Below are 15,599 nucleotides of genomic sequence, written 5' to 3'. Positions count from 1 at the left end.
AACTACCGCTTTATTCATTTTCATGGATATTTAATGAATGGGGAGCAACAAAGGTGCTGAAATTGAATTTCATTTTGGAGTCCGCTTATTTGATGCAAATATTAAACATTTATATCTCCCTGAAACAATTACATGCATGTGACGCAATTCATCATGTATTGAGCTGTCACCCATGGGAGTTGAAAAAAAGCCGCAGACCGTGAAAGTTAAAACTGCTGGGAGGCATTTCTTCTTGGTGCGTGTACTTACCGGTGAGGCGGGTTTACGGTACGGTCAAAGACCACTGGCTAGTGCGCCCCACGCCGTGACGTCGCTACCTGCGGCATGCGCGATCTCTGGTATAAAAGCGTGACGTTAGAGTATGATCATCGCATGGGTGTCGCTAGTGGTGCTATGTCAATTGGTTTTCGGGGCAAGCTTTTGCGTAGTAACCTCCAGATGAGCAACCATTGTGAAAGCCTGGCCGAATCATGAGACATAGCAACTGCTATAGTCTGATGAATTCAAATTTTAAGCGGTAACTTGTGATCAAGCACGTCATTGTACCAGACAATATTCAGAAGTAATACGCAAATGGCTTATTCTGTGTGTGCATGATCTTGTGTGTCGTTGTCGCATTACCAAACCATGAATGAAGGGCTGCTACCTATAAGTACCCAAAATGGCTCTCAAAGACAATCAATTCGTGTGTCAATGAGAAGAGGACAAGCTCAAAAGTCGACCACTCTTCAGTCAATAACACTCAATCACGCATGCAGAATATTAGTCATCTTCCCCCTAAAGCCAAGAGCACGCTGTGAAGAAACTGAGGGTGCGTGTCCGACCTATGGTAGCGTGAAGAGCGTCAAGGATGACGGAACGTCGGCTTTAGGCGGCCCCCTCATCGGGCACCCTTTAAGAAAGTACAAGAGATCAGTAAGATCTTTAAAGGCACTGGACACTATTGGTTTTTACTCAAATAATTGTAGGCATAAGATTTTACTTGGCAACGATCGCATTGGAGAACTGTTAATAGTATAAGACATTGCTAGAAACAGCTCCCTCTGAAGTAACCTAGTGGGGTTTTTTTAAAGGTAATTTCTCGCACAAATAATAAAATACTTCAGCTGAAGCCTTTATTATGCATCTGAAAGCGCAAAAGGTAATGCAACAAAGTTGTTTCCTCTTTCATCAATCTCTCGTAAAATTTAAATTATTGTATGCATAATATGTTGGGAAACACCAAGTGAGAATACTGGTGTTTGACAATTACCAAACGTGTCCAGTGCCTTTAAATACACTGGCCACTATTTGGTAATTGTCTTCTCACTTGGTGTATCTCAACATATGCACAAAATATCAAACCTGCGAAAATTTGAACTCAATTGGTCGTCGAAGTTGTGAGATAATAATGGAAGGAAAACACCCTTGTCACACAAAGTTGTGTGCTTTCAGATGCTTGATTTCGGGACCTCAAAATGCGAGTGTGAGGTCTCGACATCAAATTCGTGGAAAATTACTTCTTTTTCAAAAACTACGTTGCTTCAGAGGGAGCTGTTTCTCACATTATCTTGTACTATCAACAGCTCTTTATTGCTCATTACCAAGTAAGTTTTTATGCTAACAATTATTTCAAATAATTACTATTAGTGTTCAGTGCCTTTTAAGCTAACAGCTATTTTTTTTTTTTCCTTCTCTCTCTTCCCCTCCCTCTCCTCCTCATTTTCCTGGCGCGATACCGTCTCTCATGTCGGCGGCAGGAAATCGACGCCGCCGGTAGGGTCCAACTGACGCGCCACAAGACAAACATATCGATTGGCGGCTGGGACGGAGGCTACGATCGATGATGTTGAAACACATGTTGATGTAATCACTCGGGGTATGGATTGTGGGTGGGCCGGATTAACTCTCTTATGCAGTATGCAAAAAGAGCATCTTAAGTGTCACATTTTCCTGTCAATGTCCGGGTAAAACTCTTAAAGTTTAGGATAATATACATGGTGCCTCCTTGTTATTTCGGTGTAAGTTTACATGGACATTCGTAATAGACTCGCATAAGGCCTTATCACATGAAGTATTTTTGTCACGGTAACCATAGGGCAAAAAAGTGCATATAATAGGAATACGACGGCAAACTTAAACTTTTTTTCTAACAGCGTATTACATGTACCACCTCCAGGAAAACTGAGTGAACATTTCAACTTTGTGGAAGTTGCCTGCTGGACTGTATATCAAACAACGGTAAAGCCCGCAAGTGTACAATGTATTCATGCACACCAACATGAGGGGGCTGTCCATGTTTAACATTATGGCAAGACAGCATCCTATGGGGTGGGTGGCGTTTACAAATTCCAGGCATAATAATAATCGGATTTTCTATCGCGCTTTTCACAGCCGAAGGGCTTCTCCAAGTGCTGTTAACATCCTTTCCCCTGGTCACTGGGCCATTTAATTAATTCCTTTACTTCATATTAAAAGTTCTCCATTGCTCGTTTCCGAGTAAGTTTTTATGCCAATAATTATTTTGAGTAATTACTCAAAATGTCCAGTGCCTCAGAACCGTCTGCAGCATTATGACAATTTGAAACTTTCAGGAAATCTCTAAACCTAACATTATTCAACACACATGATGTTCTGACAAAGTGTGTATATAATAAACCTGTTTCATTGTCTTTAGTACAAATTGTTCTTTTGTTCAGATTCTTTTCAGTGAAAGTGTACATTTATTTGAAAATTATCAATGATACACCAGAGTAACAGTGAGCTAAGAAAATTGAGTTTAGGTTTAATTCACTTGTAAAAGGGGCGAGAGGCGTTCCTATCCTAACAAAAAGGTCTAGGATCCAGATTCACAGTTTGTTGAAATGATAGCATTTGTACTTTCTGGTAACTCATTTCAAAGTGTCTATAGCACTAAAAGCAATGGTAGCATTGCTCCACATCTCATAAAAGTTAGCAGCTACTTGTTTCCACCAGGCAGACAGTAAAAAAGTCAGATAAAAGTCTGAAATTTATCATCTCTGTGGTACGCAGTGTACCTTTTTGTAGATTAAGTTTTGGCCAAGACATGAATCCCTACTCACTATGAATGAAGATGTAATACAATTTAACAATAGAAGTTTAAGCTTCATTGGTCATCAAGTTTTTGAGGAAAAAAAACTAAAATCACAGAGCAATTTTTTAAGGAGAGTCGTGTAAATACCAGTACATTGTAATACCAGAAATAACTTTCGCTTCCTTAGAGGAAAATAATAATATTGTCGTGACAATGCTTTACTCATTTCTCAAAAACTACAGCACCTCAGCATGTAATATTTTTTAAGGGTAAACATTCTTCCATTATTATCCTCAATTCATGTCAGTTAAATGTAAATCTGTGAACATTGAATGCTCGTGTCCTTCTAAAAAGTACACAAACCCTTTAAGAGAAACACATTACCAGACTCAATACTTTGTTTTTCCTCCCCCGGTTTACCAACATGACCGCAAAATAAAAAACCTGTTAGTCACAGAAAAGCGCAGACGGTTACCAGCACTAATACTGTGTTAATCACACTGCTCATCACTAGTTCCTTGCCACCGAGTTGTGGACTTTACCCACCTCTCAAACTAAAAAATAATACAAACATAAACAACACAATTCTCTCTCACGGTGATACTGTACGTTTCATGAGAAAAGCTACCATCATTTTCAAGACCTCATTGTTGAAGTCTCTGACCTTTCCGTCTTTGATGTCACCATACAGAGAGAGATCTTCTGTGTGCCAGCAGACATTCCGCAGGGGGTTGTCATGGGACCTTTCTGACAGGCCAAGGGTATTCAGCTGGTAACAGAAGAAGGAGAACTTGCTTCCGTTGGTCACGATCGTCTGACAGGTCATCGGCTGCGTTAGATCTTTGTACGGATTAAACACTGCGGACAAAAAAATAGAAGTTTCAACTAATTTTACAAAGAGTAGGACACCAGATTTCATTAACTTTAATCAAAATAATCAGGTGGGGAAAACAAATCTGAATCGTTCTCATTTTGATGTGAGCCTACTTTACCCTAGCAGTGCCCTGTATTAATTATGTGTAATGTTTCATTTCATTTATTCTGGTTGTAAAGCAAAGGACTCGCAGAAAAGCTATTGGTAATTACTCAAAATAATTATGAGCATAAAACCTTTCCTGGTAACGAGTATTGGGGAGAGATTAATAGTATAAAACATCGTAATTTTCCACGAATTTGATTTCGAGACCTCAGATTTAGAATTTGAGGTCTTGAAATCAAGCATCTGAAAGCACACAACTTCGTGTGACAAGGGTGTTTTTATCATTCATTGTTATTTGGCAACTTCAATGACTGATTGAGCTCAAATTTTCACAGATTTGTTATTTTATGCGTATGTTGAGATACTGTGAAAACTAGTCTTTGACAATTACCAATAGTGTATAGTGTCTTTAATCACCAAAACTAGCAAAGATAACAACAGAGAGAAGAAACGGAAGGAAATTAGAGAAAATTTATTTCAGTTTGAATTGTAGCAACAAATATAGGTTTGTTTGGTAACTTACTGTTATACATAGCAAGTGAATGGAGCCAACCGAACGACGCACTCAATCCACAACCCATCAACACGTCTTCCAAGAGATTCTGCTTTTTGCATCGTAGTCGATCGAAGGACGGAACGTAGATCTGAGTGTGACCAAAGTTGTAGGGATTTCCCACTTTGTACCCTGAAAGTATGAAACATCTTTCCTTAATCAAAATCATAAATCAGTCCCAGAACTTAAAAACCATGTTACAATAGGCCTATTTTGAGGGAATACTTTGATATTTTGACCAGTACCAGTACATACCTTTTCACAGCGTTACCAAAGCAGTTCTAGGTAATAATCCAAACTATATACATCAAAGCAATATCTTTATACTAACTCTGGTTTTAAAAACAGGAAATGAAATAATATGGAAAAGGAAACTTATTTAAATAAATAATAGTTCCGAAAAGGACATTATCCTAAGCCTAGGTCAAAATTATGTAAGTTATTTATATAAATATAAAACTAAAGATTAAGCCTCTAAAATTGTAAAGTTTGCTGATTCCTAGACAGTAGACACAAATGTAAAATTGAGATATTGAATTGTTGGATCATAGATAAATGAGTTTTCTCACAACATCACAAATATGAAACAATACATGAGCATTCTGTACACACTAGCACCTGAGCACTCTACAAAAAAAATATACATCTTTGTAATTAGGAAATAACAAACAGAGGAAATGGTAAGGCATAATGAATTATGCCCAGTGTTTTTCATTTTTTTTTAAGACAAAAAGGCACTAAACAAAAAGAAAGAAAAAAGAAATTGGCTGATCAGCCAGCTGAAAAATGGCACCCCTGAGAAAAAAAAATGACAAGATACAAAAGTACCAGTCAATAATAAGATGATATTCAATCACAGTATGACACAAATAAACAATCTGACATAAATGTATTGAGATTGTTACTGAACTTGGCAGAACAGATAATTATAACTACATGATACCCTTAAAAGAATGACAGGGAGAGGGTGTCATACGTAGGTTGGGTCTAACAAATAGGTACATTGAGATTTGTGAGGTACAGAGGAAAAGTGTTGTGGAGTTAGTAACATTAAAAATTTCAGCAAAAAAATAAAATTGTCAACAACATTTGATGACAATAGTTCAAATGATGCCCACAAAAATAAATGTATAGAATGTGCATTATCAACCAACACACAGATGCAGCATAATAAGACACCCTCAACCCTAAAATGGGGAAACAAGACAATCAAAATAATGACTGAAAATGTAAACAAAAACTAGCAATGTAAACATGTTTACAGCCTTCCTGCTTCTTAAAAAAAAAAAAATATTTTACTTTCCCTACTCTAGAATCTTCATCACACCAACCACCCCCCCTGTAAAAATAAAGGAACATACTAAAAGTACATAAAAAGCATTCTACAAAATGTGGGCAGTTGACACAATGGTTGAAACAACAGAACTACGATTGAACAGTTAGAATCTTATTAACAGTTCTACGAAAAAAACAAATTCAGAAAACCCATTCAGAACCTTTCTGAGGGCAATATTATTTTACCTGGAAAGCAATCTGGATTGATATGCCGCTTGAATACACTGACATTCTCAGGAGCGTATGGCCATGATGGCACCTCTCCAACAGACAGCTCACTATCTCTGCTAATAAACTAAGTATGAAAACAAAAAACACACATATTAACTTTAAACCATTTTTTTACACAGGGTACTTCACACAATTAACTAATAAATTATGACATGTGCATTTTTAGTAAAGAATGAAACATATTCAGTGAGTAAATTTTGTTGAGTAATTCAAATGCATGGTTACATATATTTTGTTTAAACATTTTACAATTATAATATTTGGCCGAATTATATTTGATTTTTGAATCAAATTTGAGTTATAAATTGCAAACAAAAACATAAATGAAATGGAGTTGGAATTTAAAGATAAAAATTTATAATCATCATGAAAAAAAATTCAATTGGAACCAAACAGATAGGGAAGGAAAGTTTCAGTATCCTGCCGCCACTTTTTCATTCGTTATGAAAAAAAAGAGTCTACTCAAATAATGAGATATTCCTTTTTGTCAAAATGTTTTAAAAAGTGATGGCAGAATACAAAAACTTTTCCCAAAGATCGTCCTTGTACCTCTGGTAAAGGGTCTTTTGATCTGATTGCAAACAGCTGCGTTCCAATGAATTGAAACCTAGTCGTGTCTCTTTTCCAGAATGCCTTCACGTTGACATCCTCATCCGTTTCTCCGTCCCGTAAATGCGGCATATCAGCAGAGAGTCCCGTCAACATTACACGCATAACATTTTCCATGGTCTGTTTTCCAACGTGGTAATCTCTCTTCACCAGATCCCCCCTGTGTCTGTAGGTGTAGAGGTGTTCCTGTAGAATGCAATCAATGACGTGAGGTTTCAGTCTCGTCGCAACCTCCTCCACCTCCTCGGTTTTGGCGAGCTCTTCCAACTGCTCCGGTAAGCTGTCCACCATGACCGTCTTCATACAGTGCTTGTACAAGTTAAGAAAGCTATTGTGGAAGCATGTTGGGTTGATAATATAGTGCCATTTCTGTTGCTTGCTAAGTTCGTAGATCATGTCCTTTGCCGTTGGTCTTGCGTTCAATTCCGCGATCGCGGCTTGAGTTCGGTACTCTTCCGACTCTTTAGTTTTGCCGTGAAATGGAGGAATTATCGGTGGATATTTCGCCTGAGGAACCTCCACAAGTTCCTCGGTGGCTGGCTCTACGGTTGAGTACTCACATTTAGCAAACTGGACGAAATTATGGGGTGAAAACAGTGAAATTCGTCGAGGCAGCAGCGTGAGACGTCTGCACATGGAGGCCGCCATCTTGAATTTAAGTAGCGGTCTAATGCGCAGATGCGAAAAAGTTGTATCAAATGAAATTTAAGAGCGATCACTGTAAATTTTACTAGCAAAGAATTGACCAATAAACGGGGGTAATGCTCACTTCATTTACAAACGAGGTCAGCTGACCTTAATATCACGTGACTTTGTTGCACACGAAAGCAAAATCCTGTTGCCGGACGAATCGAGTTGGACAAAAAGGTGCAAAAACGACTGAAAATGGCTGGACGAAGAGATTGTCCAGAGATTGTGAGGAAAATTCCAAATTCACAGAGAGAAAGGTAAGTGTAAGCGCAAGTTTACGGTCTCGAAGCCTAGGATTTTCAGACAATAAATGAATTGAATGGTTTGGATCGGGGACCCTCCCCTTTGCTTCACACTTTTCGTTTTTTCCCCCTGGCCTTGGGCCTTGTGTTGGTCTTGGAATTGTTGTCATGTTTACTTTTGTATTGACTTGTATTTAATATTTGTAATAGCAGCAGGACGGACCAATAACAATAATGATTTTCCAATCAACGATAGCCCAACATAGATTCCATTATGTTTTATTCACATGTATAATAATTGATTCAGCTTGTTTAAAAAAAAAGAAGAAAAAATGTTTCTGTTTTAGATATAAATCTCTGGGCAAACTCTACAAGGAAAGATTTGGTTCGCAGCCAGCGTTCTTTGCCAGGGCACCAGGCAGAGTTAATCTCATAGGTCAGTATTTTCAATTTTCCCATCAAAAATTTACTCAAATTATTCTCAGGATTGTGCTTGAATTAAATTAAAGACCCTGGACACTATTGGTATTTGGTAATTGTCAAAGAGCTGTCTTCCCACTTGGTGTATCTCAACATATGCACAAAATAATAAACCTCAAAATTTGAGCTCAATGGGTCGTCGAAGTTGCGAGATAACTATGAAAGAAAAAACACCTTTGTCACACGAAGTTGTGGAAATCACTTCTTTCTCAAAAACTACATCACTTCAGGGAGCCGTTTGTCATAGGGTTTCATACTATCAACTTCTCCACAATCCACATTACTCGTTACCAATTAATTTTTCATGCTAATAATTATTTTGAGTATTTACCAATAGTGTCCAGTGCCTTAAACAATGTTCTTTCTTTCCTTTGCCCCTTAGGTGAGCACATAGATTACTGCGGGTACTCGGTTCTACCGATGGCCATTCAACAAGACATAGTAATGGCTGCAGGGACCAACCCAGATCAGATGCTTGTCTTCACTAACTCAAACCCAGAATATCAGTGAGTACTCAGTGAATGTCAGGGATGGAATAATCAGTCAATAGTTAACTCTCCTTGGTAACATTTTCTATTGAGTTCTCGAGGCATTTGCAACCATTCAACTGCATACAGTACAAAGACCCTTTTGCAAACTGTTGAATGAGGTGCATTGTGGGATAGCTATGGATCAAATTTGATCACCAGCTAGACCACAATGCACCTAATTCCAAGCTTTACGCGCACGCCCGAGTATTTGCGAAAAGGTCTTTGGGTTTGTACGGTGTTACAACTCTGCAACTAATGTGTGTATGTGTTGATAAGCATCATATTGCAGGCTGGCCAATATGGTTATCTATCATTCAAAACCACAGTGGATGATATTGAATGGTGAAACAGTAGGAGGGTTAAATGTTGAGCGTACCTCAAGTACAAACATTCATATCGATTGAATTCAATCAAATAAACTTGAAATCTGGCTTCTGCCGCTTTAAAAAATTACAAGGTTTTTAACTCTGGCACATGATGAGTATGGAAATTAGGTCACCATTGTTTCACTAAATGTTGTGTGTCAGTTTCAATGTGGCATGGTTTGTTACGTAAAGTTTGAAGGCTCATATTTATTGTAAATGCCGTATCCAATACTTCTCATACTTATGTTTGCTTTTGTATTTAAAGTGATACACAATTTGAACCTACGTCCGCAGGGAATACAAGTCAAGCGTGGGAGACTATAAGATTAATTCCAGCAACCCACTATGGCATAACTACATACTATGCGGCTTCCGAGGTATCGTAGAGGCAGAGTGTATATCTAATCCAACGGGAATGAACCTCGTTGTTGACGGGACAGTACCCCGCAGTGCTGGACTGTCTAGCTCTAGTGCTCTGGTGTGCTGCGGTAGTCTGGCGACCATGCACGCCAACCAGCAAGAAATACCAAAGGTAGGCGCATGCTTCTTTTTTTCACTTGGGGATAAGGTTCCAGATCTAGTGTGGACTTCATTGTGCCACAGCACCTTGTAAACCACTACATGGTGCCATGTAAAGACAAGGTCTCATACTTCAACATTTAGCCACGCATACCTTGTATGAAAAATACTGACACGCTTTGAGATGGGAAACTGACTGATAGCATTATACATCAATTCAGGGTGACACAGGATTTGAACCTGTGACCTGTGACAGTGCTCTGCCTAATGAGTCATCTAGTCACATGTTGGCAGTGTCAATGTTTTAACAGCAAAGCCGATTGGCCGATAGGGGCACCAGCAAAGCTCCGCTGTGGAGCTTCCCCTTGCTGCCCCCTTTTGACAGATTGAGTAAACCCGGTAGCCAGGTTGCATCGTGTCAATGAAAGCTCTTGTCAGATGCTCTGAGAACACAAGAAAATGTTTCCTTGTCTCCTTGAAAACTGTGTGAGCTTATTCATTTTATCTGTCGGTTAATACGAAAATTATGCTGTTGTCATGTTTTAGAAAAAGCTGGCGGATATCTGCATGAGGTGTGAGCAATATATCGGCACTCAGGGCGGTGGGATGGATCAATCCATCTGTTTCCTCGCTGAAGCTGGAACGGTTAGTCAACCTCCTTGTATTAATTCTTCAATTTGAAATTTTCAGGCTATACAATGGTCATAAAGTCATAAGTCATTATTAGTGTGGGTTCGACACCTGTGTTCTCGAGCAAGACACTTCTTATCACCCAGGAGTAAATGGTATCTGCAGCAAACATGCTTATAAATTAGTCGCGATTAGTGTTAAGTCCAACTATTCATGCTATTTGAGGACCGACTAGTCGAGTAGTAAGTTTCACTAGTCATCATCATCGTCATCATTCTCTGAATCCATCATGGGGGATGTAGAGCTGCCCAACCAATGCGTTCTGATGCGGATTGCCACAGCTGCCCTGCGCGTGACTCAAAGTTCGCTTCCAGTTGCCCCAGGGCCTCTTGGGCTCTTCTTCACTAGTCACCCAGGCCTTGTTACTGCTGTGTGATTTTTTCCAAGCTTCTTGTTTTTATCTATCCAGGCCAAGTTGATTGAGTTCAATCCAATCAGAGCATCTAATGTCTCCTTGCCGGACGGCACTACGTTTGTCATCTCCAACAGTTGTGTTGAATTGCAGAAAGCTGCCACGTCTCACTTCAACATCAGAGTAGTGGAATGTCGCTTGGCAACTCAGGTACGAGATAATAATAAAAAACAACACTTATAAAGCGCACAGTTTCTTACAAATAAAATGCCCTTCGTGGGGACCAGTTCGCAAAGTCAAAGTCTAAAGTCCAGGATTTAAAATGCTTGTTTGAAAAGGCCAGTTTTGAGCTGTTGTTTGAAGATTGAAGGATTGTTGTGTTTTTTTGGTCAAGCAGCAGTGAATTCCATAGACAAGGTGCTTAAATCCATAGTCAAATTACCAATCAATGACCCTTACGTTTAACTCCTGCAGGACTGAAAGTTTTAAGAAGGCATCTCAATGAGTTGACAGAACTCTTTCAGAGAGAGGGAGGGAGGAAGGGCAAGTAAAAAATGAAAGCCAGATTTGCAGCTGCAACTACCACAGTAAACACAGATGCAAAAAAACACATTATGCATACATTGAACTGAATACTATTGCATGAACTGATTACTGATTGCGCATTCTTCCATCTGAATTTGCATCAGATCTTAGCCAAGTCCAAAGGTCTAGACTGGAAGCAGTTCAAGGTGCTTGGCAAGCTACAAGAGTCCCTCGGGTTGTCCTTCGAGGACATGTTGAGTTTTATGGAGACCACGCTACACCACGAGCCGTATGATAAGAAGGAGGTGTGTGGTATATTGGGGGTCAGTGAGGAAGAGTTGATTCAAGCTAGCCTGAGTGCCAACACGCTGGATGGTGAGACACTTTACTTTGTACAAAGATCAGAAATGTTTAACTTTTGTCCGAGTTCAGACTTGTTAAGTCAGCCTGGTGAAGAAAAACAGTCGTTATTTTGTCTACATATATATAAAAAAAATCCTCCTCTTTGATTTACTTCTGTAATGCTGAGAATACTGTTTGAAGAAACCTCCTGAAAATCTATAACTCCTGGGGTTACCAGAAGGTGGACATGCCATCATTTTAGCATTAGATCCCATTTTCAGACTTTTTTTGTCAGCAATGACTCTCACCCTTGTTTTACTCTACAACCCCTTTCACTTTGACATCTAAGAAACAAGAAATCTGTAAAAAAAAAATCTTGTTTTGTGAAAACAATGTTTTGTCAAAGCCGTTGTGCATGTTTATATCTGGCTTATTTTGGGTGTGGCAATCACCGTGAGTTGAGTCAAGCCCACATTCTGTTGACACCAACACTTAAACAGTGCACCCAGAGCACTCAGCCTGGAGGCTGTAGTAACCTGTTCGAGTCCCATCTAACCCATATTCAGAAACCTGTGAGCGGGTACTCAGAGTTATCTCATGTTCCAGTGTAAAGTTCACTTTGCATTTATTTCGACTTTACATAAAACCCGACACTGATAAATTGGTCATCATTCAAACAGTTATGTTTTCCAATAATACTTTGTTGCAGTAACGTCTTTCAAACTGCACGACCGAGCAAAGCACGTTTTCAGTGAGGCTAACCGGGTGGTGCAATTCAAGGAGATATGTGACCAGGGTCTTGGCGATGCTGCTAGCGTCCTGGGAGGCCTAATGAATGACAGTCACGCTAGCTGTAGAGACCTGTATGAATGTAGCTGTGAGCCGCTGGATAAACTCGTTCAGATCTGCAGGTAAAACCAATTGATCGTGCAATTCATTTTGTCATAATTTTTTTTTCCAAAGAAAAGTAACTAGAGTGGGACTTACACCTGTGACCTGGGCCCAATTTCATAGAGGTGCTCAAGCAGAGAATTAAGCTCAACATCTTTCTGCTAAGCGAATATAAGCTGGATACCAGTCACAAACAGTACATGTGACATGGTAGTTTGGCTGGTAACCTTGACTCTCGTAAGAATCATTTTGTTGTGCTCTATGAAATTGGGCCTTTAGGCATTGGGACATCACTTGTGTAACAAAATGGCCACCGAGCAGGGTCTTCCTGCAGGCACGATTTGTACAGATTTAATGGAGGTAATTTTTACTGTGAAGAAATTTTTAGGGAGTGGGCCTCTGCCATAAAATTGCACTATCAAAAAGGACAGGAAATACTACAAGGATGCTGAGCTCACACAAGTTTTTACACATAAAAGAGCAGCTACCGTCCAACCATTTGCCTACTTTGGCTCCAGTGAGGGCACGCCTTTTTGTGCCTGTGACGTCCGTGCAACACAAGGAGTCTATTGTCTTTGGTTTATCTTGCTGGGGATTGACCGTTGGATGCTTCCCCCACAACACCCCGATGCATTTCCAAAACTCATCAGTATTTTATTGCTTGAATAATTTATATCCTGTTGTTTACTCCACTATTTAAGGGATTCTGGTGCCCTGGGCTCGCGGCTCACCGGGGCAGGCTGGGGAGGTTGCACAGTCTCCATGGTTCCATCGGGGGACGTCGACGACTTCATCGCCAAAGTGCATGCTGGGTATTATGCAGCAGACCCCAAGCTCGAGGAAAAGGCCGCAGGGAGTTTGTTTGCGACTGAGCCGGGCAGTGGGGCTTGCATGTTTGAAATGGATGCTGAAACCACTGTTTAAGATTTGTAGATGTATTCCTTGCCCCTTGGAGTCCTAGGGGTCGATTTCACAAAGAACTTATAGAACTCTAGGAAATATTCAAAACTTAAGGTTAGTCCCAAGTTAGGACGAGTGACTCGTTCCAACTCGAGATATGACTAGTCTTAACTTCTTGTGAAATCAACCCCAGAGACTTTAGCCGACTGCCGATACTGCATCTTCCTTAACCAAGGTCCCACAAACAAAAACTGTTATCTGAAATAATTGTCAAGAAAAAAAATTACCCCCCAAACTCAGTTTAAACTTTTATTTGCCAAACTAAAAATCAACTTTAAGTAGATGAACGCATTAACAAAACCCTGTCTACTTGGATAGTGCCTTTAAAATGCTCGTCATCAGTCGACCAATCAAATGACCAGTCCAATGTCATGTGACAGTAACCAATTCGTTGTGTCACTGCAACTGGGTCCTACTGTAACTCTGTTCTGGTCAAAGAGTCAATGGCATGTTAAGAGCAAAGGACTCGAGCTCTATTGGCGTTTCTGATCCGCCGAGTGTAGATTCGAGTCTCAGTCTTTGAATGTGTGTCCTTGAACAAGGTTTAAAAAAGATACCCTCACAGCAGGCAAACCAAACCCAAACTAAGTTGCCCAAGTTGGTGTGATGTTTCCAAAAGGATGCTTTGCTGAATAATTTAGAGCCAGGTACCACTTTGTTGCATTATGAAAAATGCATTTTACACAAGGTCCTAACTCACATGACAATGTAATGTGTCATTAGCTTAAGATTATGTATGACAAATACAGTAACAATCCGTATGGATCAAACAAAAGTGAAGGGAGTTAGTTTTTACCTTCCAAATTTTAAAATTTCTACCAACACAATTAGCATGCCAGTACTTAACATTTTTTTAAAGAAATGAACAAATATATATATATGTATACTATTTGGAGGTAAATTAAGGAATATAATGTGAAGAAGAGAACATCCAAAACATTTTGGGTTACTGTATGTCTGTGCATAGTTAACTTTAAAAGTTACTGTTTTTCTTTGTTGTTCCCCGTCATACAAGTGTGTTTAATCAGATTTGATATCGATTTTTGGGACCATGTTTTGAACTTTGTAAGGTGTAGTTAAAGGTGCAACGAATTCTTTTATACAAATGCGATAGTTCATGCTTCATTAGACTATGCAAATCTTTTGCGAATGTTTTCAAAAGCGAGTAAATTTATTTTCTTTCAAAGGTTGTAGGTGTTATACAGGATTGGCGATGGATAAGAAACATCATTATTAAGTAGAATTTGAAACTTTGCATGGTGGGAGCTTATTTAGGTGAGGATTGCGGTTTTACTCTTTGTGTATGTTCTGAAAAGAACCAGTGGTTGACAACTTAACGTTTCGATCAGTATGCTCTACCGTTTTCAGAGGAAACAGAAGGAAGGAAAGAAGTTATTAAAACCATCTGCATCACACACTTTGAACAACATTCATCTCAGCAGAAAATTGTATTTACCGGTAGCAATATAAAAATGACAGCTTTTGTAATAATTCAGGTCATCTCTTTGTCCATTCAATGGCAGAATGAAATTGCCCTACAAGTACAATCATGACAATGAATGGAAGACAAATTTTCAGATTTTCCAAACTTGGATTTCATACAACACAATAAACTACTGCATGTGATAAACCCCATATCTTTTTTCAAATATCTTTTTTATTTCATCAAGCATAGATTTAGTCTTTGTTTTACAAAACTGTTGGATTTTAATTTAAATTATGTTTATTAAATTAACAGTTCATCACTGTAAAAATACAGATAAATAAAATATATCAGAAATAAGTATGTACACTATCTCTTTGTCAAATCATCAATTTCAGTATTAGAAACAGTTATGTTCGTTCGAAATTGTTTTGAAACCAACACGTTTGGCTTAGCATATATGTAATGTTGGACATTTGACTCCCAGTACTACAAGACCTGGGCCCAATTTCATAGAGCTGCTAAGCACAAAAATTTGCTACGCATGAAATTTCTTCCTTGATAAAAACAGGATTACCAACCAAATTTCTTCTTGTTGCATATTGCTTGTTACTGGTATTCAGCTGTAGTTTGCTCATCCTGAAAATCACGTGGAATTTTTGGTTGGTAATCCTGTTTTATCGAGGCAGAAATTTCATGCTAAGCAAATTTTGGTGCTTAGCAGCTCTATTTCCATTACAGCACCCAGGCTCTGGAATTCACTCCCTGAAAACCTAAGGGAAATACATAACTTGTTCAGCAGCAACTCAAGACACACCTGTTGCCACTTGCTTTCCCTACCACTTGAGA

The 15,599-nt window shown here is 39.1% G+C and overlaps 2 protein-coding genes across 2 annotated transcripts; one reads left to right on the top strand and one right to left on the bottom strand.

Moving 5' to 3' along the window:
- Positions 1 to 3,330: 3,330 nt before the first annotated feature.
- LOC117296083 (28S ribosomal protein S30, mitochondrial-like) lies at positions 3,331 to 7,389 on the bottom strand. The gene is made up of 4 exons (XM_033778955.1): positions 6,682 to 7,389; positions 6,088 to 6,196; positions 4,537 to 4,698; positions 3,331 to 3,892 (listed from the first exon to the last, which is right to left on the bottom strand). Exons 1-4 carry the CDS (start codon positions 7,387 to 7,389, stop codon positions 3,627 to 3,629), a joined length of 1,245 nt encoding a protein of 414 aa, XP_033634846.1. The 3' UTR covers positions 3,331 to 3,626.
- A 178-nt stretch (positions 7,390 to 7,567) lies between these two features.
- LOC117295919 (N-acetylgalactosamine kinase-like) lies at positions 7,568 to 15,117 on the top strand. Its single transcript, XM_033778711.1, has 9 exons — positions 7,568 to 7,688; positions 8,021 to 8,109; positions 8,536 to 8,659; positions 9,343 to 9,580; positions 10,114 to 10,212; positions 10,667 to 10,819; positions 11,299 to 11,509; positions 12,186 to 12,387; positions 13,069 to 15,117. The coding sequence occupies exons 1-9, from the start codon at positions 7,627 to 7,629 to the stop codon at positions 13,289 to 13,291; spliced, it is 1,401 nt and encodes a 466-aa protein (XP_033634602.1). The 5' UTR covers positions 7,568 to 7,626; the 3' UTR covers positions 13,292 to 15,117.
- Positions 15,118 to 15,599: the final 482 nt, after the last annotated feature.

Source organism: Asterias rubens, chromosome 10, assembly GCF_902459465.1.
Source record: "Asterias rubens chromosome 10, eAstRub1.3, whole genome shotgun sequence".
Lineage (NCBI taxonomy): Eukaryota > Metazoa > Echinodermata > Asteroidea > Forcipulatida > Asteriidae > Asterias > Asterias rubens.
Note: the sequence above shows the minus strand (reverse complement) of the source record. Positions and strands in the feature narration are given on the sequence as shown.